Below are 21911 nucleotides of genomic sequence, written 5' to 3' on the forward strand. Positions count from 1 at the left end.
ACTACTCATTTACTCTTTGTCCAGATTATGCCAAGTGTCATCTTCATCCAACGTTTGTTGTTGAGTCACTTCTCCCTCTTCGGTCTTCACTCTTCAGTCTTCAACTCTTCACAACCTTTTTTTTTTAGGTTTCCCTCTTTCCTCTTCGTCCTTTCTGTGCCTCCATTCATGATCTTCCCTTTCCTTCTCAGTTTTTATTTTTTCGTTCTTCCTTTCCCACTTTCTTTTTCATTGTTTTTTGTTCTTCCCTTCCTCATTCTTTCGACTTCAAAGGAATTTAAGATATTTTCTTCTTATCTTCCCTCAATATGTGATATTTTTGAATTTATCAAAAAAAAAGAAAGAGGATGTATGTTTTGAGGATGAAAAGAATGAGCAGATAGTACGGAGAATTCCGTAACAGGACTCGGGGCATTGCGCTATATGAATTACTCTATTGATAATAGAAAACATTATAATGTCATTATACTCCCAATATCAAGTTTTGATGTTTGACCTGGTGTGATTAATTAAGCAGATATATAACTATCAAGCTTGGTGTAATAGCCAACATCTATATCTATATATATTACTCCGTGTTAAATCTCCAAGGTAATCTATGACATCTATTCATGTGTCACAATGATTTGATAAGTGACATGACATCGTCGCGCCATGTCATGTGCACACATGATTGATACTCATCCTTGAACCGACCTCTTATAAGCTCATGCTAAGCTTTATCCATCACTCCAACAATACAATTTGGGACTCTAAAACAATTAAAAAAGAAGAAAATCGTTCTTCTGTATGTATAAAGTTTTAATGCCGAATTTTATATATTTGATTAACTTAAATGTGTGTTTTTTCCTCTAAAATATATTTCAATTTTGTAACTAAATATACAATTATAAGTTAAAAATTTCTTATACGCTATAAGTAAATTAGTATAAAAATAAAATTTTCCACAAATAAAAAAAATTACTCAAATAATTAGTTCACTAATTATTGATTAACCAATTTTATTCTTAAACTGCATATATAATAAAATACATATTATTCTCAAATGACATACTACAATATTTATCAATAGGAAGTGTGAGTGTGAGTGTGGGTGTGAGAAATGTTCAAGTGATTGCACAAGATTCCAAAATAGTTTGGTTCAATAGGAAGTGTGAGTGTGAGAAATGTTCAAACATTTTCCAGGAAGCACTTATCATATGTTTTGGGTCATCAGTAAAACTGGGTAATACCCAATTAGCGGTATGTAAAATGAGTATGTGAACTGAACACAATTCACTACCTATCGGCTATTTTGTTAAATTAGTTCAAAGGTGGAGTTAGTGGGGAGGTTAGTGAATTAGTTAGCTATGGTATAAGTGTATAACCCAAAGCCTATGTTATGAGGTTCTGCTTCCAAGATTGATTGCCAAGCTATTCAAACTGACTCAAGTTAAAAGTTGAATTCTTGATATAGAACTGAAATGACTGGAGTTTATACATTACCCACATAACATGCCCAGTCTATTTCAGAAAATTTCAAGGCAGGAGCCAGCAGCACCAAACATGACGTATTCCTAAGAATGCATATATATGTACATCTAATTATCTAAAGTGAAAAAAATAGTACACTGGTTCCTTCCTTTGATTGCTTGGTTGTGATTCTTAACCTGCACAAAAATGTGTCCTGCGTGTATCTAATCTAGGTTTCAGCATCAATTGTACGCCGAACAAGACAAAAACTAACCAATAACATTAAGTATCGGAGATTCTGCGATAAAAAAGAACATAAGCAGCGGAAGTCTTTACGTCCTCTTCTCTAACCAGTTCAACAAAGCTATCATTGAATTCGTACCACCCTTTACCATGCTGCACAAGGGGACAGACAATTTTAGAACTTCAAGCACAACGCAACTTAAAACCCCAAGATTAAAAATTTAACTTATTGTGAGACAAAGAAATTCCCAAAAGGATCCAGATACCAGAGTAAATAAATATGCAACGTTGAAGTGTTAAACAATGAGGAAACAACTATATTCTCAAACTATTTCTTTTCAAAATAGAAAGTAATTATTAATTTCAATGCAATTTAGCATCTTTATCTTTATTTTATATTCCAGCAACTTCTTGTTCAAACACCATAAAAGTTTCTATCAAGTCAATGCATACGGCTCTAAAGGAGTTAACAGTGCGTCACACTATAACAAAGTTTCACATCAAATTCTTATCTATATAGTAGTTTACGTTTGTGAAGCTAAAGCTATCAATAAAAATAAAAGATGCTACAGAAGTCATTGCAAATGTGGTTAACTCAGCTTTAATTGAGAAGAGAGGTTTCTCTAAAGATCCGTAGGTGAGTTACACAGACAAAGAGGAAATTTATTTTTTAACATAAAATCCTCTGAGCCATCAAGTTTGTTTACAGGTGGTAACTCTAGATTCCCTTTAGTGCTATTTACATAATACAGTATTCAATAGGGCTGTTAAAAAACTATTCTGGACCGAAAAAATGGACTGAACCAATCCAGACCAATAAAGAGCCAGTCCATTCAGATAACAGAATTTAGAATTCCATGTTTTTGTACGGTCCAATCCAAACCCGGAAAAGAACAGGAATAGACTGGAGCTTCCCTTTATTTAAAACAAAGGGTTACTGAGTCTTTGAAATATTGAAATTATTGATTCTTTGTTGATTTGTCTCCACATCAGTTCCCCTCACTCTCCTAACTAAAAGCCAGCTTTTTTATTCCCTCCTTCTATAAAACCAAAGGTAGGCCGCATAGTCCACATCTACCCGTCAAGCTTTTGGCAAGTAGTTGAAGAAAGATAATAAAAGGGTAAATTGAGCCAAGGAGCTTAGCAGTACAAGTCAACTTTGCAAGAGTGGACTTCTATGTGATTTGGGGTCACTTAACCTCTTGAGTAAGCCTCTTAAGTAGAATAGACACATCGTATACAACCTCTTCTAGACAATTTGAATAATGCACTATTTTTCTCAGTACATATATTATCCCCTTGTAGTATTCTCAAAATCAAGAATTCTCAATTAGCACCAAGAAAACATACTGGACACACACATTAACTTCGCAAACTTGAGACAAAATATGCACGGATTTATTTGGAAAGGGAGCACTTACATAAACCGTAGCAGTATAGTGACCGCCTCCCATGCTGCCGTAGTGGTTACTGAGAGCATACAATCTATAACGATTCAATCTTGGACCACTCTCGTGGGCAAGGAAACCCGTAAGATCAAGCTCCTCCAAGGGGAAATCAACATATGTCTCAAGCTTGTTTTTCAAAAACCGGCTGTAGGAGAATCTTTTCAGATGAACAACCAAAATTTCAGGTAATCTCCAAAGATCTAATTTCTTGCTCGCTTGCCGATGTTCTTTGCAACTCGGACAATACCTACAACATAAGCAGGAAAATAAATAGTCATATATAAGAAGCATGAGGTTTAGATAAACAAGTGGCCAGCTGCTTTACATAAACAGTTTAAAGTCTAACCCTGACTCAACAAAGAAATCATCAAAATGCTTCCTTTTGATTTTAAATGTTCAAATGCAAATAAGAATTCCCAAACAAATGGAAATTCTCGGTGAAAATGAGAAGCACGCTTTAAAAACAGTAGATTACCAGAAATGTTATCACACGTATAATGAAAATAAGGTGATAATGGGTCCAAAATATAAAGGTAAGAAATAATAAATAATTGTAGGAGTGTGGGACCAAGCCCAAAAAAGAAGTGCTCAAACTAATCAAGGATATGTCATATGTGAAATGGAAAATGAGAGTAATAAAGTAGTTTTTTCTTTCTCAAGCCGAATTCTTCGCTTTAGCCAGTCAACTTCCAAAAACAGACCCGATTCGAGATATGACCGGACGTGAGGTCACTTGAACAATGAGATAATTGACCCGGCCCTGTTTGGGACGATAAAATGGAAGGGGGGGCAGCTCGCAACACAAATAACTAGAAAGCCCAACCCAAACACTGGATTGACAGCTATACATTATTGTCAAAAGTTGCCCTCACGACAATAACAAATTACCCTTAAGTATACGTAAATGTCAAGCTAACATATGTTGTACACCAATATACTTCAGACGTCTTCAGCCTTTCTACGCAATGACATACATAGTCAACTTTTATCCATCATTCCATCTCCTCAAAACAACTGAACACCAATCACCAACAAAATAAGTTCTACTTTTAGTTTTTATTTCTGAGAAATCTTTTCAATAAGGATCTGTTAAAAACAGACTAATAAAATTTCTCCATTATTTTAATTGCATCACTTCCCTGTTTCGGAAGTTGCATATTAGTTACACCATTTCTACCTTTGATATGCTTTAATACAGTTTGTTATATTTACCATTGTTACCTAACCTTTTTTTGACTCTCCATTGTTTGGCATCACATGGACACTTTTATATTTACTCCCTTTCTTAATCTTTGTGCCCAACCCAAACGGAGAAAATGAAATGTAACACATAGGAAGTAAATTTTAAGGGAAAGCGTCGTTCATCTTCTATGTGCTTCAAGGATATGAAAATTTTATCATCCTTTTTATGCTACTCAATGTTTAGGTGACATCATCCAAAACAAACTCAATTTGGAATAACTAGTCTTGTTTATGAGGAACAGCACAGCATCCCAATTTTCAATCCAAGTGATGTTTGACAATGGAAACCTACCAACCATATCAGTCTGCTATGACTTGCCAACAAGTAAAAATTAGCAACTTCAACTAATAGATTTAATACGATCTAAAGTTCAGTAAAATGGTGTCCTTAGTCCTTACTTTCCTTACATCATGGACTTTCACCTATGTTACCTGTGCTCGAGTATAGATATGGATAAGGGTCCGAATTTGTGTGTACAATGTGGTGATTTTGAAAATTTAGGATGCATATCCACCCTATGTAATTCTTTGTTATGGGGCCATGATCTCAATTGATTTAAATTTTTTAAGGGCATATGGTGCTTGAATAGAAGGCCTCTCTCCTACACATTGTAATACACCCAACTGTAGTTATAAGTCATACCCCATTGAATGACAATAATATAATTAACTAAGCTAATACAGTATAAGTAATGCAGAAAATGTTGAAGGTGTTATATACTAACCACATATCTTCTGGGCCCAATGGCTCCTCCTTCAAGAAGCCTTCCAAGCATTTGTACAAGGAAACTGATTCTTGAGGTTTCATAGCAGCAAATACATGTTTAAAGACCTCCGGCAACAAGCTGAGACGACAGGTATCATACCGCCTCAACACTGGTTTAGACCAGCTAACAAGCACGTACACTTTATTAGATGCAACAGAAACATCCAGAACTTTACCCACCTTTATCCTCCGGCCCCTCAACATACCTCGCTCATCTGTTATATGAAACTGAAAATCAGAGGGCACATGCAAGTCATCTCCCATTTCATCATCTGAGCTCCATGAATTGTCTGAATTTGGAAAACTCTCTAGCTCACTATCTGAGTTTTCAATATCATCATAATCATCTTCATCCATATTCAAAAAAGGCCTGAGCAATTTTTTGAATGTATCATGAATCTGAGATCCATCTGAAATATTAGGAATCCTTGCCACCAAAGGAATGCCAAACGGACTCCAGCTACGCCTTCCCATACGAAAGCCAAATTGCCTGAGAAAACATAATGATCATGAAAGAAAGACAAATAATTCTCTATAAATGGATGAAAAAAGATGAATAAATCAACTCTCTATTTGTACCACTCCATTTCACTTTCAATATCGTACTCTTTTAATCAATTATGAACTCAGTCCTTAATTACTCATTATCTGTCTCCACATAACCTACATCAATTCCAGTATAAGCAATCATAATTAATTATTGGTCTTTACTCTTCCTATTATGCAGTTATTGCCAACCACGACAGCAATATATTAGTAATTAAAGAATAATATTCCCCCGTTTGTTTTTACTTGCAACACTTTGTTTTTAACGCTTGTCAACGCATAACTTGAACAATTATATCTTTAATTCGATAAGTAAAAGTAATAAAAATAATATTCGGAAAAAATACATCAAGATGAATCTAACAAGATCCCGCATGAATATGTTTTTCCGTTAGTATAGATCATGAAAACATAAACAAAGTAGAGTATGAGGATAGTGCAAAAGGCAAAGTGTTGCAAATAAAAAGAAACGGAGGAAGTATGTTGTATTTACGTTAAAATTCCTTCAAGAGTATGGAATAAAGATTAAAATGGATTGAAAATATTGTTCGTTAGCTTTACTTATGAGTTTTGACAGATGAAGTTGGTTCACTGTTTAATGATAGACTTGGTTCTCATAAGGCTGCAACCTTTTTCTTCATTCCAATATCAGGGCGTAAGTATAAAGGAAAAGAAGAAAGCATAGGTGAACAATCTCTGAAAGCCTGACAAAGAAGTGAAGAATCACTCAACATTATCAGTCACGTAGTTACAACTAACCTCTTAGCTGAATATTATCTGAACTTATTTATCTCAAAAAACTTTGTTGTCTTAACTTATCTTAACTTTTTTGAACTTAACTTATTTTTCTAAAATAAGTCGAAATAACTCAAACAAAACAGAATCAGTCCTTTAGTTACAGAATATTTTGCTCCTGGCATGATAAACAACAATATATAATGCTTCTAAGATGAGTCTTCTTATGAGACTTAGCATGCCCGTACATTTCACCAGCCCAAGCTAGACCAGAAAAAAAGATGAAACATAAATCTTCATCAAAATCTGCAGCTCTTTTTATCCTCAATCCTACAGCTTATTGGCCTCGTTCACAGTGTGGTATGGGGTAGATTACTTAAAACCAATAATAATCATGATTTTTAAGAGATTACCAATCCACCGGCATACTCCAGTACGCACTTTTTTTTGAACAAAATTTCAAAATCAAAACAAAGTCTACATTAGCTTTCTGATTGACAATATTACTTCTAACTAGCAACCATTTTATGAAGTCTACATTAGCTTTCGGATTGACAATATTACTTCTAACTAGCAACCATTTTATGGAGATTATAAATGAAAAACCTATGATTCTCGGACTCTTCATTCACCTAAAGTACCGACACTCGCATGGGTAGACACTTGGACACTTCATTTTGGGCCAGAATCATGGAACTTTTTTACTAGCCGAGCCGGACACTTGGACATGTACACATGTCGGACACAAGTACCCAAGTAACACGATGAGAACAACTGAGAAGGGTACTCTTGATAATATCAGGTGGGACCTTAGCAGTTAACAGCATGAAGTAAAACAAGCACAAATAAGATATATACCTTTCACACCGCTGATGCATGAAAACCACCAACAGGCTGCTCTCACTCTCTTTTGGTAAGCGGTAAGCAACAAGGTAATCGCAATCCCTTATCAATGCTAATGAATCAGACGGAACTTCCAGGGAGTGGAGGATGCAGTGATTGTATACCTTCAGAAAAGAACAAATTTCACATATGATGATGAACAATCAATCAGACTAGTCTTGCTAAAATCTCAAATAAAAGATGACAAAGAAACCATTGCACAGATAGAATTTTATGCTTCAAAGAAAGCAACTGCCTGTACTCCCAAACCAAACTTCTAAGATTATTCGAGGGGCTTATACCATAACTCCATCTAATCTAACAGACATCAAACTTTAACTTCTCCGAGGTATTATTGTCCAGAAATCTGCATCAGATTTCAAGTGGTTCCAATGAAGGGAACTTCTCATCATAAACTGGTTGAGACTAGCCCATATACAACAAAGAACCATATCAGACAGATTGGAATCAATTCGATACTCATCAGCAACTTAAAGCAGAAAACACTTCACAAACTGAGTCTTAAATCGTTAGCTATCTACTGACAATTGCAAAAGTAAGAATAATGTAATTACTAGAATTTGTGCATTCACAAAGCTTCTGATCTTACAGCCTTTTCCAACCTTAGTTAATCACAGGTCCAAAAGAATAGAAACAAGGTTCACATTGAAAATCTACTTGGCATGATGTGGTTCCCAACATAAACTTTTGTAAGATAACGGCGTGATCTGGTAACAGGAAGGAGGCGGGAATATACTACCACTGACTTCTCAGACATGACTAGACCACATTAAACAGTTGGATGAGTTCAATTATAAAATCAATCATCAATTGCATAACATACCTCAGCTACAAAGAGTGTCTCATCATCCTGTAATGAAACGGCTGTGCCAAGGGCTTGAATAAGATCCTTGCACCTTCCAGACTTGGGTACCGTTACAGTAAGTGGTGATGGCGGCATACTCCCATCAGTACTCAAAAGAGTAACAGTCATGGTTCGCATAGTCGTTGAAGGCAAAGGGAGAGACAGGTACATAAACGGATCAAACGTGACAGAGACCCTTTTGCAAATAGGACAAACAAGCGTTGATCGAAATTGACCCTAAACAGAAGAAAAATCAAATAGCAAACTTCAGATTAGATGGCCCATAAAGCATAGAGAGAAATAATTCAACAATCTCCCCCTTTCACAAAAATAAATTTGTGGCAAGCACTACACAACTACCAAGCAACAACAATTTACATCAAACCCTGCACCCCTCGGAGAAAGCTTTACTTGTAGAATCTGGAATCTGGACATGTTTTATTTAAAGCATCTTATTGCATATACACTTTGCAGGGTCTGGCGCAAAGAAGAGGAAGAAGTTGCTTTGGCAAAATGGGATTACGGCAGTTTTATGGTGTGTATAGTTGGCGCGAAATGGTAGTATTTTACTGGTCTTTCTGTCCCTCGTGATCTATAGTGGGATAAAAAAGAAACTTTGTTAGTTTCTTTATGGGCTGAGGCTGTCAGGCTTTCCCAGATTATTCTATTGGAGACATACAAAGGAACCGCTTGTAGTTCTGATCTTTGGTCTCTTTCCGATGACACCTTATCCGTCTTTTTTTGTTGCAACATACGGTTTTTACACTATGCACATTTATGCTTTGATAATCTATTCCGGTTTTTAGTTAAGGAAAAATATAATCATGTCGGGTCTTGTTAGATTCTTCTCGATACATACTTTCAAAATATCATATTTTTTATAATTTACTAACAAGTAACTAAAGATCAATGGTCAAAGTTGTGCGTTGAGCCGTTGACAAACAAAAAACTCCAAATGCAGCACTAGATAAAGAACTGGGGAAGTAATATTTTTCTACTTACAAAAGAAAAAATATTCTTCAACCTTTTCTTTAATACCATTCAAAATATAACCTGAGAAAGCTCAGTACAGAAATGAAAGTTTGTGGAAAAAGGTTAAAGCAAACTTTGATTTTCACGCTTGCCAACACACAATGTTGACCATTAATATCTTTAAGGACTTTAAATATTTATTTAAACAATGACTTCGCAAAACAAAGTTGATATTTAGAAGATATATTATTATGACTAAATTTACAAACTAACATTTGTTGGTCTTAAGCAAGAACTCTTTGTCAAAATAGCATGTGTAAGTATGAATTATTCAAGCTTTAAAGAACAAAGTATAATATTACTGCACTTTTATATGATTTTCAAGCAATACAGATCAAACAAAAAAACAGAAAAGACAAAAAAAACAGAAACAGACAAACAAAGTATAATATTACTGCACTTTTATATGATTTTCAAACAAAAAAAAAACAGAAAAGACACTAGACTCACATGATACAGATCAACAATTATGGAGTCATTACGAGCTAGCTGAATTTCCCAATGTTCATCTGCAACTTTAACATCTGGACGGCCCTCTGTATCATTAAGCTGTATATATGGCTTGTGTTTCACACGATTCAAGTCTTCATGGAGCCCATCCAATAGAAAAGCAAGAAATTCCTGGGATCAGCAGAGTTCAGTGGATGAGATAGATATTAGCAACACACAACTAAGACGCAAACTTAATAAATTGCATTTCTCGTTTATATGATTCACACTACGAGACAATGATTCACACCACAGGTTAGTCTGGTTGCAGGAGCCGGGTTAAACTCTAAAACCTTAAACTCTTCAAAAGTTTCACCTTGTTAGTAGCAATTTAACATTATATGACTGTAACATGAATCTGAAATCACTGTGCTGAACGAAAGCGCAAGCATCTGTACCTCTTTTAAGAGAAAATTAATGGCATGACTCATGAGGCATATAAACAATCAACACTCCACCATCACCATTTCAAACAACTGATCCAGGGGGGGCCACGGGCCACCTATGATAACAAAGGCCCCCTGGCAGAATTTCATATTCTGTCTAGTAGTCCACCAGAAGGTAAAGCATTGTCCAACAATTTTTAAGTAATCAGCGGAGCAGAATAGAACACTAGTAATACGAAACAAGAATCCACGGTGTGAAGTTACAGATCTGGCTTCACCAGAGTCCATAATGGAACTTTTCTCTCACTCTCACTTCACTTTTGCACGCAATGAGGAAACCATCATCAAGGTGGTACAAGCTGCACTATAAAGTTGTTGTCCTTTTCTGTACTTCATACAGGTTGCAATTTGCAGTAAAGACTAAGAGGACTAGTTGGAAGGAAAAGAAGCTTGTCCCATGACACTACTCAAAGTAAAACAGACCTTACCTGGGAATCATGTTGATTATAACCACAGAATTGAGGAGCAAAGTTCTCTAAGGTTGACTTAAATAATCTTGGAGCAACCGGCATCCTACCTGGAGCCCACAACTTTCTTAACAAATCCCCAAACGACAAAGCAAGCTCACCCTGGCCAAACAAACAAAACAATTAGAAAACTTGAAAAGACATCATCAGAGCTGCCAATGCCGCATTAGGACAAGTAAAGACTAAACAGCCACTCACATTCATGCCTAAAGGATTTTCATAATTTATTTCTTTCTTAAAATCTCCAAGGAAATAATCAATTAGCTTCGGAGTGTGAGCTAAGCACTGAATCGCACTGTTCATAAAGCAGGTGTTCCCAAGATTGAGAAGTCCAGTCAAACCAAGAACACCAGTTTCTCCATATCTATGAGTGCATGATTGCAAACTGAGAAATGGTGAAGATGAGCTCTGAACAGTTCCATCCATCTTTATCGAACAGCTGCCACAAGAATCTCCACTGCTAGAACTTCCTTGCATTGCAATCTCAGTTTTCTTTTCCCCTGCATTGTTGCCAAAACTTGGCCCGTAAACTTGTAATTCAAGGAGAACCTAGAGTAAAATATATTACTAATTAGATAGTTGCTTGTGTAAAGAATACATAAAAACAAAAAATACGCGAAGTCAATTGCACAATTGAGGATTGTTCTTCTCGCACAATTGAGGACCGAAGTTATATAGGTAACTATACTAAAACCCTCACCAATTATCTCAGAACCTGCCATTGGGAGGGGAGTAACAGCTGGAAACGGCCTATGCTATGCCAGTATATGCAAAACATGTTTAACAGAGAATAGATAACCTCCAAAATCAAGAGGCAGTAATATCAATTAGGAGATATTTGGAGCCAAACAAAATAATGAACGACTTAATTATCGCAAACATAACAGATGCGTCACTGAAACAAGGAATTACCTCTTCAGGGGCTTGGCCTGGACAGCCATTTGGAAATAGTGCACCACCTCTCTCAAAGAATTGGGTCATCTGCCCAGAGAAGTCCCAAATACAAACCTATTCAATTCTATACAGTTAGAAAATCTTTCAGTACAGCATACCAAAAAAAAAAAATCTTTGTTCACTGGCGACATACCAAGTTGGATTGCACGTCAAAGATCTGATAAGCACTTTTGTAAAGCTGGATTGGATTATCCTGGAAATATCCGTATTTCCCGTCAGGTAAATGTCAGAGAGAAATTACATGGAACCAGCTTACTGAATATTTAATAATAAAAGTGTAGCCTGACATATGTACTACATTAATCAAAATGCATTGGAAAAGCCTAAATCGTTGGTTATTTAGGCTTTATTTTCATTTGGCTGTATCCCCTACTCCACTATTCTAGAGGAAAAAAAAATGTTTACAATTACACCTTAGTTAGAGCATTACATGTTAAATGCTTGACGAAATCATTCATCATGCTTATCAAGCTATGTGAGCATTCAGAACGAAAAATGTCAACATTTGTTTGCAGGGAATATTCGACAATATATTGCATAAAATCTATACTCATGCAGTTATATATTTATATATATGGCTCATCCTTATTTTTCAAAGTGTATCTGAGAAAAAGTAATGTACAGAATATGAGTAAAACTATCTTTTCCAATGGAACTAGAAAAACATCTTCTACAATACAAAAGGCAGGGTCTAAATTAAATTGTCAAAGCAATCTTGTAATTTAAATGTTCTTATCTCTTCAGTTTCTTAAAAAAATATGCTGTTTCCAAACAAGCAGTTCAGTCCCTCAACAGAACAGTTTCTGACTCAATACCTAAACAAATTTACCCAGGGTTGGGTGACACAGATCTCAGAAATCAGAATAAGAGGTTTTGATTCTACATAATGTTACGTATAAACAGATGATAACAGCTCACAAGTTTACCCAGGAACTGTAATAAGAAAATTTTGTTTTATCTTTACCAAACCCTTAAATTTGAGCATGCGGAGATATATAAATTACATGAGGACGACAAACTCAACAGACATGACTGAAAACCTAAGCAGTTTATGAAGGAAAAAAAGAACCGCATTCCTTCTTAAAGAAGTATGCCTTCAGATATTTACCTTAACTCAAGCATCCAATTTTGCTTCTTTTTATTAAACTATTAGACTGGAATCACTGGATGCTAAAGCCTAATAATCAAGACCCTTCTAACTTCTCTAAGAAGTACATCTCATGACTACTATAATTATTCCAAGGATTATGATTTTTCTTAGAAATTGGTATTTTAACTGCCTTAACCAAATGAATTCATCTGTTAAAAGTTCGGTAATTAATTTTTCACCCCTTAAATTTCATATTCGATAAGGCTGAAAAGTCCTGTCTAGATTTACTCTTTTAAATTCCACATGCAGTAACAAAGTGTAGACCAGCTCGTAGAGATGAAGAGGGTTATAACTTAAGCACTCGAGCAAGGGTGTGGGAATGCCGCACACCCAAAACTTCACAGACAGCTCAAGAAAACGAGAAAAAACAGAACATGATAGAGAAAAACAATTAATTTATTTCTTTTTATTTACTTGCAACACACTTCAATGCACAGATTTTAAGAAAGTGGCTAGGGAGTGTGCAAGGGCTATATGGCCCATACAATTAATTATATTAAGTACCCATCCCCAAAACCCCTCCCTACTCCCTGTAAAACAAGTACCAACCACCACCCATTCATCATCCGTCTATTCTCCTTCAGATCCAGAGGTAAATTCCAATGATGAGGCACCTGAGTTCTACAAGAAGATGAAGGACAATCTACCAAAACACTAAAGTCATTCTCCCAGAAAACTGTGACCTTTAGCACTGTCGACATCTCCGATAATCGCCAAAAAAAGTAGGACAATGTCTCAGATCTGATAAGCCTCTGTGAAAGAGAAATGGTTTGCTCTTTTTTTAGGGATGCCCATATCTAAACATTCGATTTTCTTACTTTCTCCGCTCTCTAAACATCTGTGATTGGGCTGAGGTGGTGGCGGTGGTGTAGATTAGGGTGGTGGTATTCGTGGTGATGATGATTACGATGCTAGTTGTGAGGGTTAGTGGTGGTTTTGATGATAACGCCATAACGGTGAGAGTGGGTGGTGGTTTCAATTTGAGTAGAGATAGTGAGTGGTGGTTTTGATGTGAGTAATGACGGTGGATGTTGGTCATTTTGGTTAAAGTAGTGAGGTGATGGATTGGTGGTGATTTTGGTGAGGGTTGAAAGTGGGAATTTTTGTGGTGGTGGTTTTGGTGAGGGTTATGAATGGTGGTAGTTTTAATGTGAGTAGTGACAGTGGAGTTGGTTTCGATGAGGTGGTTGACTGGTGGAGGTTTTGGTGATGATTGAGAGTGTGAATGATGGTGGTTTTGGTGAGGGTTTGGGTCGCATGACAATGGTGGTGATCTGGTGGGTGGTTGAGAGAGAGAGGAAGTTATTAGGACAGGAGTGGGGTAATCAGATATTTGTATAATTTGGTTGGTTAAATAAAGGTTAAGATGTAATTGTAATTAAAAAAAACTTTCCATTTCGGGGTGTATTCCAGTATCATGGCATTTCAGTTTTAGGAAAGTGTTGAAGTGAAATAAAATGAAGGAAGAACATAACTGGCCTTATTGCAAATCGCACGATAAAGGAACACATAACAACTGAAAACTTCAATATTGTGATTATTGTCCTGAAAAATAGTGAAGATAGGCTCACCATCAGAGATATCTTCACCACCAAAGAATCGGTCTGTTGCATAACATAAAGCCTTATTTGAATAGGGAAAACATCCTGCTCATTATCTTCTGCAGCCAAAGAACATCCCATATCCTTAATTCTTGTGCAATAATCACTATGCCTGTAGGAACAAGCAAGACATCTTCATGCTCATGACACTATATGAAAATGTTTCATGTTAACAACCACTAGTAATAACGTTTCAGATGACCCAGAATGTAAAATCCAATAGTAACTTCAAGAACGATCACAATCTGATGCAGGTTCACAATACCATCAGACATGGCTGATGACTTTGTAGAATTTAAGGTGATAAGAAGGCAAACTTAGGAAGAGAATCCAACATTATAATTCCAACCAAGTGAGGGCACCATAGGTTAACTCTTATAATGCAGCCTGAAACCGGAGCTTGTCTTTGAAGGATTTTTGGGATTTTTGGAATTTTTGGGCTTATTCTTAAACGGGGACTTGGAATATGATTAACGCAGAAACACATAACCTAAGAACTAACCTCATCAATCAACAAGTCAACAAATGAAGCAAAACTAGCCACTAGGAAATTCAACCAAGTAGTGGAACAAAGACATGTATAGCAACCTCCAATCCATACATAAACAAAATTTCATAGGGATTTACAAGCATTTCCCCAAACAAAAGGGGAGTAAGCTCATTAATAACCCTCCCTATTAACAAGAAGTTTTTACAACGCAACAAGTATAGAGGAAGGGGCACTTTAGGTAATACAAACAGGTGAGTTAAAGCTAGCTTGGGGAAGGGGGCAGTGAGTCTGTTAAGAGGGAAAAGGAAATAGGCAAAAGTTGGATTGGAGTTTTATTTTGCTTTGTTAACATTGTTTAGAGAATGTCTGGCCACTCGAAGCCTATGATGATATGCTCTATTTGGTGATTTAACCGCACCGGAATGCAATTGACTATCGCCCTTCCTTAAATTTTCTTCTTGATCTTATTTTCCGTATCTCCAGAAAATCCATTCTATTACAAAATTAAAGTCCTGCGATAAAAAGAAACCATAACTAATAGCACTCATGTGAAAATAGCATCACAAACAATGCACATTCTTATAGTACGACTTATACAAGTGCCTAATTATGAATGGCATTGTACAACTGTGCAGAGTGTATAGCCACACAGCTTATTCCACCCTGTCTTGTTTCATTTACTCCACTAAGGGAGCAAGATGGTGCAATGATAACTTGTGCTAAGAACCTCATCCACAAGCTCTTCTACCATGTATTGTAGCCCAGCACCTCTTGTCAAATGCTAATGACCCTTCAAGCCAACGCAAGTGCCCTAACCATACCTAACCTGTGCTAGAGATTCGATAATACTAGAAGTAATGAGTTCCAAAAAAAAAATGAAGTTAAAACCCAAACTTTACCACATAACTTAGGCCATCGTTTTTAATTCCCACAACAACAACAAAGCCTTAGTCCCAAAATGATTTAGGGTCGGCTAACATGAATCGCCGTAGGAGATCGTTATTGTCACCAATCAAACCAGAAAGGAGCAGGAAGTAAAAAGAAAAAAGCAAGGAAGAGAAGGTGGAATTAATGAAAGTAAGATAATAGAAAAGAAGTATATATATTATAGAAGAAATATTGTAAGAGATAATAAAAAATAAGTAAAGTTTAAAATAAATGAATAAGTAAAATAAGTACATTTCAAAATAGCATGTAAAAATAAAAAAAAATAAAAGAATTTAAAAAAAAAAAAAAAAAAAAAAAAAAGAAACAGAAACATGAAAGCTGTATAAGTCAAATCAAGTCATCAATATATATTCTCTTCCTCCAATTTGTCCTATCCAACGCCATATTTTCCTCAATCCCAAGAAAACTCATATCGTGCTCAATCACCTTCCTCCAAGTTTTCTTAGGTCTTCCCCTACCCCTTGCAATTCTATCATTTTGCCACCCTTCTATCCTCCTAACCGGGGCATCACTTGATCTTCTGCTTACATGACCAAACCATCTTAAACGATTTTCCATCATTTTAAACTCAATCGATGCAACCCCTACTTTCTTCCTAATAATCTCATTCCTCAAACGATCCTTTCTTGTATGCCCACACATCCAACGTAACATGCGCATCTCCGCCACATTCACCTTGTGCATGTGACAATGTTTCACTGCCCACTTCAATCTTTGGGGCATGCCTGAATCACATAGGAACCCTGTGGCACCTTTCCACTTCAACCAACCTGCTTTGATTCGCCACATCGCCACCCAATTCTCCATCCTCTTGGATAATAGATCCTAAATAACGGAACATTTCAGAGCCTTGGACAATTTTCCCATCTAAGGTAATCCCCCCTGTGTCTCTATCTTGGACTCCACTAAACTTACACTCCATAAATTCCAAAGTGTGTCTCCATAACTCCAACTTACTTTCTACTCCTTTTGTTTCATCAATCAACACAATATCATCTGCAAACATCATGCACCATGGTATACCATCTTGGATTGACCTCGTCAATTCGTCCATAACTATAGCAAAAAGAAACGGGCTAAGTGCGGAACCTTGATGCACTTCAATCGTAATGGGGAATTCTTCGGTCTTACCAACACTAGTTCTCACACTCGTGCAAACTCCCTCATACATGTCCATGATGATATCAATATACTTCCTCGGAATTCCTTTCCTACTTAATGCCCACCAAAGAATTTCCCTTGGTACCTTATCATACGACTTCTCCAAATCAATGAAACCATATGTAAATACTTCTTCTTATCCCGAGAATTCTCCATTAGTTGCCCTAGAAGATGAATGGCCTCTATAGTCGATCTCCCAGGCATAAATCCAAACTGGTTCTCCGAAATTCTCACAGTTCTCCTCAGTCTTTGCTCAATAATCCGCTCCCAAAGTTTCATAGTATGACTCATTAGTTTGATTCCTCGATAGTTGGCACAATTCCGGACATCACCCTTATTCTTGTACAAGGGGATGATAGTACTTTTCCTCCACTCTACTGGCATCTTATTACTTCCCCAAATCTTGTTGAAAAGAGTTGTTAACCATACAACCCCTCTCTCTCCCAAACATCTCCAGACTTCGATAGGTATACCATCGGGCCCCACTGCCCTCTTGCATCCCATCTTTTTCAGTGCCATTTCGACTTCTCTCTTTTGAATTCTTCGCATAAAGTCTAAGTTAACCATATCCCGAGGGATATTTGTATGCCCAATATCGCGCCCTTGATCCCGTTGAAACAAGTTATCAAAGTAGAACCTCCATCTATCCTTGATTTCCTTATCTCCCACCAAAACTTTTTGATCAACATCTTTCACACATTTAATCCTCCCGATGTCTCGCGTCTTTCTATCTCTCATTCGAGCAAGTCTATAGATGTCTTTTTTCCCTTCTTTTGTATCCAATCTTGCGTAAAGATCCTGATTCACCTTTGCTCTAGCCTCTCTTACGGCCTTCTTTGCTTCCCTTTTAGCCTCCTTGTACTTCTCGTAGTTCTCATCACTTCTACATTTTCCCAACTCCTTATAGCATTTTTCGTTTGCTCTTTATAGCTTGTTGCACAACTTCGTTCCACCAAGATGTGTCCTTACTTGGTGGCATGATTCCTTTAGATTCCCCTAGGACCTCTCTCGCAACTCCCTTTATGGTGTGCTCCATTCTTGTCCATAATGAGTCTATATCCAAATCCATATCCCCGGCCCAAATACCTTCACTTGCCACCTTTTCCACAAATTTTAGTTCTTGCTCCCCTTGAAGTTTCCACCACTTGATCCTAGGCTCTACTAGTGGTCTTCTCCTCCTTATATAACTTCTACCTCGAAACTCAAGTACCACAAGTCTATGTTGGGTTGTTGTACTCTCACCCGGAATCACCTTACAATTGGTGTAGCACTGTATCAAAGCATTCCTTACTAAAAAGAAGTCAATTTGACTCGTATTATCTCCACTCCTATAGGTTACTAGGTGAGAGTCTCTTTTCTCAAACCAAGTGTTCATTACACTCAAGTCATATGCCAATGCAAAATCCAAAATAGCATTTCCCGCTTCATTCCGCTCACCATACCCAAAACCACCATGAATGCTTTCAAATCCATCGCGACTCGAGCCTACATGTCCGTTGAGATCCCCACCAATGATCAGTTTCTCACTTCTAGGGACACGTTGCACCACTTCTTCTAAATCCTCCCAAAATTCTTGTGTAGTTGAAGCATCTAGTCCTGCTTGTGGTGCATAGGCACTCACAATAGTTACAACTTCATCCCCTATCACAAGCTTAATACTCATAATTCGATCACTCTTTCGAGACACGTCCACTACATCATTCAATATATTCTCGGTCAATAAGGATACCTACTCCATTCCTACCCCTAGTTTTTCCAGAATACCAAAGCTTATAACCCCATGGAGCTATTTCTCTTGCCTTGTTTCCAACCCACTTAGTCTCCTACAAGCATAATATGTTAACCAAAAAAGTCCGCACTAACCAAAAAAGTGGAAACCACAAAATATAGTTTCATGATGATGAAGCCCTTAGTTATACAAGCTCATGGTATTACAACTATTGAAGTTCACCATTAAGGGATGCTCCCTCATTCAACCCTCCAAAAAAGGTTATTCCACTTATTCCACTTCCTAGCATCAATACAAAAAAGGTAAACGGGAAGAGCGCCAGTCTTGATTAAAGCAAGAAACAATTTACTAACAATCAAATAAGGGGAAGTCAACAATATATAAAATTATACTCCCTTTGTCACTAAAAGATTGCCTCATTGCAATTTTTTGGGTCAAACTTTGAAAACTTTGACCATGAATTCTCATTAGCTTATAAGAAATAATATAGTCATGCAAGGTCTTGTTAGATTTGTTTCAATATATGTTTTCGGTATATCAACTTTTTATAATTTTTACGCGTGTAAAATTAGAGATATTTAAGTTTTAAATCATGTCTTGGAGACTGAGAAAAGTCAAAAGGGATAATCTTTTAGGGACGGAGAGAGTAGAAGACAACAATTGTTACCAACAAGATCCAAACATCGTCAATCAAAATTAAACAACCCAAGTGTAGTCAACAATAATTGTAACCCAAATAAGATAACACACTAGAATGAGAACCAGTGAGAATCTTCCTCTTGAAGTGACACGCCCCTAATAAAAACTAAAAATAATTGTGAAAAATGGGGCGCGCCTTGGGTGTGCCTCATCAAAATCTCCTCGATCATACCATAAAAGGCGTTGGCTCCCAACGCCTAGGCCACCTTCTTATACGCTACTGTGGGGACGGACATATAATACCCTCAATGGACATGAGAGAGAGAGATGAAAGGAAGTTATAGAGAACAAAACCTAATGGATTGAAGCAAAGTCAATCCAAGTGTTCTTCAAACAAGCAAAAGAACATCATCGATATGAGAAACCAAGGTTAACTAGTCCTTAGTCCTCTTGCACCACCAATACAATTCCCTATTAGATTCAACAAAATAGCTTCTAAGATTATCATAGTAGAAGAAATCTTCATGAAAAGTAGGCTATAAATACGTTGTTTATGGTTCTAGCCAAATAAAAATATTTAACGGGGTAAAGTTTCAAACATGGTCCTAACCATATCAAAGCATTCAAGAGGGTCGAGATTTACAATTATAAGAAATGGTCCCATGTTCTTCTTGAGCTTCTTTGGTCTGCAATGGGGTTCAACCACTCCTCCTAGAGCTAATATAGTTTCCTGTATTCCACAAAAGTTTGAAAACCTATCTCTGTTTTATTTATAATCCCTTCATGATTCCCTTCTAAAGCTATGGTGGTAGTGAGAAGAATTTACATACTCCATAACAAGGCTAAGAATTGGTGATTTTTTGTGGAGCTAGAAAATTATAGTGGATCAATATGCTCGATTACCTACGGTTAGTAAGATGAAATATATTTTTTTTTATCTTTCTTAGATTTGCTTACTAATATTTTCTATCTTTTCTTCCATCCTTCAACCTTTTAAAGTTCAACTATCTATGTGTGGTAACCACTTTTTCATACGAAGTATAAGATCGTCACCACCAATAAGGGTGCTCTCCTCTACCTCCAACACATTTTGGATGACACCGCCAATGTAGAGTAAATTTGGGTTCCTTCCTGATATTGGTGAGGGGTGACTTTCATCTAAACCTTAGATATTAATATGCTAGTAATTCTTCGTGACTTCCGAGCCAAAAAAAGATAGTATTAGTATTTGAGCCTCATATCACGTTGTGTTGTATCTTTAGTAACATGATGTGCCAATAAAAAGACAATTCGAAGTTTCAAAGCCCCGCTAACACATACCTTGAACTAAAAACTTTCCCGAATAACCTAGAATCATATGCTCACTTCTCGTCTACTTTATTCTACTGTGTTTTGTGTAGAAGGGCGTAGTAAGTTCTTATTTATATCTTCACTTATACAAGAGAAGTTTCTACCAAACCTTTCCCAATGAAGAGACATTTTGTTTACCCAAACATAGAGTTCTTAACACACAGGAATGCACGATACAGACACCATTAGTGTTAAAGTTCCTACTATTAGGATTCCATCAAAGTCAATAATTATAAATCCAAAGTGTAGAGAGTTCAGTTATTGCTAAATTTTTGTAACACTTTGACCCACGAATTTTGTTACATGAATTCATAGAGCTACTATGCTATTACATCATACAGGCATTGTGGTACTGTCACCTTAGTGCATGAGATTAGGCAACTTGAACAGGAACTTCAATCCAAATATGGTAAGTATTTAACAAAAAACCAGGAAAACTGAATACATGCAACAGTAGACAATACAAGTTCACACTAATGCAATAAAATTGCTCACCATTTCAGCCCCGTAAACCACATGCTTTCAGTAATCAAAGCGTACTCCCGGCCAGAAAAACCCTTGCCCTTATCGTCGCCACCATTATCGTCATCATCATCCACTTCTCTCTTCAAATTCAAAACAAACTCATCATCAGAATCACTCTCCCTCTTATTCTCATCATCTGACAACTCCGCCGTAGTATAACGATCGCCTTTAATTTCACCCTTACTACCCAAGCACCCCTCCCTCGCATCTTTCCACCACCTGTAAACATTAATTCAGTTAAATTAAACTCAATTCAGCTCAACTGAATCCACATTACTCAAATAACAAAACAAATCAACTGAAAAAGTATGAATTGAATACTTGTAGCAGACGAGAAAGAGACGATCACTGCGAAGATAAAGAGTTGAGGTAGACGACGATGACGGAGGAGAAGAATGAAGACGACGTCGGCGGCGGCGAGACTGCGGGTAGAGAAGATCACCGTCGTCGTCATCTCCATCGTCGTTGTTGGAAGTGGTGGTGGCGTCGTTACCGACGGAGAGAAAGTCGTCGGGATCGAAGAGGTTGTCCATGGCGGAGGAGAGAGAGAAGATTAGAGAATCAAAGAGACGGGAGAGGAGAGAGAAAATGAGGGAGAAGAAAGCGTAGAGTAATTTGAATTTGAAGCGTCGCTGTTGAGTCAGAGTTGAAGAAGACGAAGAAGAGGGCATGAAAGAAGATGATTGAATTTAATTGGGGATTTGGAGAGGTTTTTTTGGAGTGTTGATGAGGTAATTACTGGCGTCGTAAT

General features: G+C 36.9%; 1 protein-coding gene across 1 annotated transcript; it reads right to left on the reverse strand.

The window, feature by feature from the left end:
• Positions 1 to 1427: 1427 nt before the first annotated feature.
• Positions 1428 to 21889, reverse strand: LOC110799385 (ubiquitin carboxyl-terminal hydrolase 8). The gene is made up of 13 exons (XM_022004640.2): positions 21482 to 21889; positions 21131 to 21379; positions 14289 to 14430; positions 11701 to 11760; positions 11526 to 11621; positions 10812 to 11162; positions 10575 to 10715; positions 9662 to 9832; positions 8159 to 8416; positions 7291 to 7439; positions 5111 to 5641; positions 3117 to 3390; positions 1428 to 1848 (listed from the first exon to the last, which is right to left on the reverse strand). Exons 1-13 carry the CDS (start codon positions 21829 to 21831, stop codon positions 1735 to 1737), a joined length of 2886 nt encoding a protein of 961 aa, XP_021860332.1. The 5' UTR covers positions 21832 to 21889; the 3' UTR covers positions 1428 to 1734.
• Between the last annotated feature and the right edge of the window lie 22 nt (positions 21890 to 21911).

The sequence above is a fragment of the Spinacia oleracea genome, chromosome 6 (assembly GCF_020520425.1).
Source record: "Spinacia oleracea cultivar Varoflay chromosome 6, BTI_SOV_V1, whole genome shotgun sequence".
Classification (NCBI taxonomy): Eukaryota; Viridiplantae; Streptophyta; class Magnoliopsida; order Caryophyllales; family Amaranthaceae; genus Spinacia; species Spinacia oleracea.

Coding starts and splice junctions, on each gene's coding strand:
- LOC110799385 (XM_022004640.2), bottom strand. CDS start 21,831: ATGCCCTCTTCTTCGTCTTCTTCAACTCTGACTCAACAGCGACGCTTC. Junction 7,440..8,158: donor AGACACTCTTTGTAGCTGAG/GTATGTTATGCA, acceptor TCTTTTCTGAAG/GTATACAATCACTGCATCCT. Junction 3,391..5,110: donor TTGGGCCCAGAAGATATGTG/GTTAGTATATAA, acceptor CTTATGTTGTAG/GTATTGTCCGAGTTGCAAAG.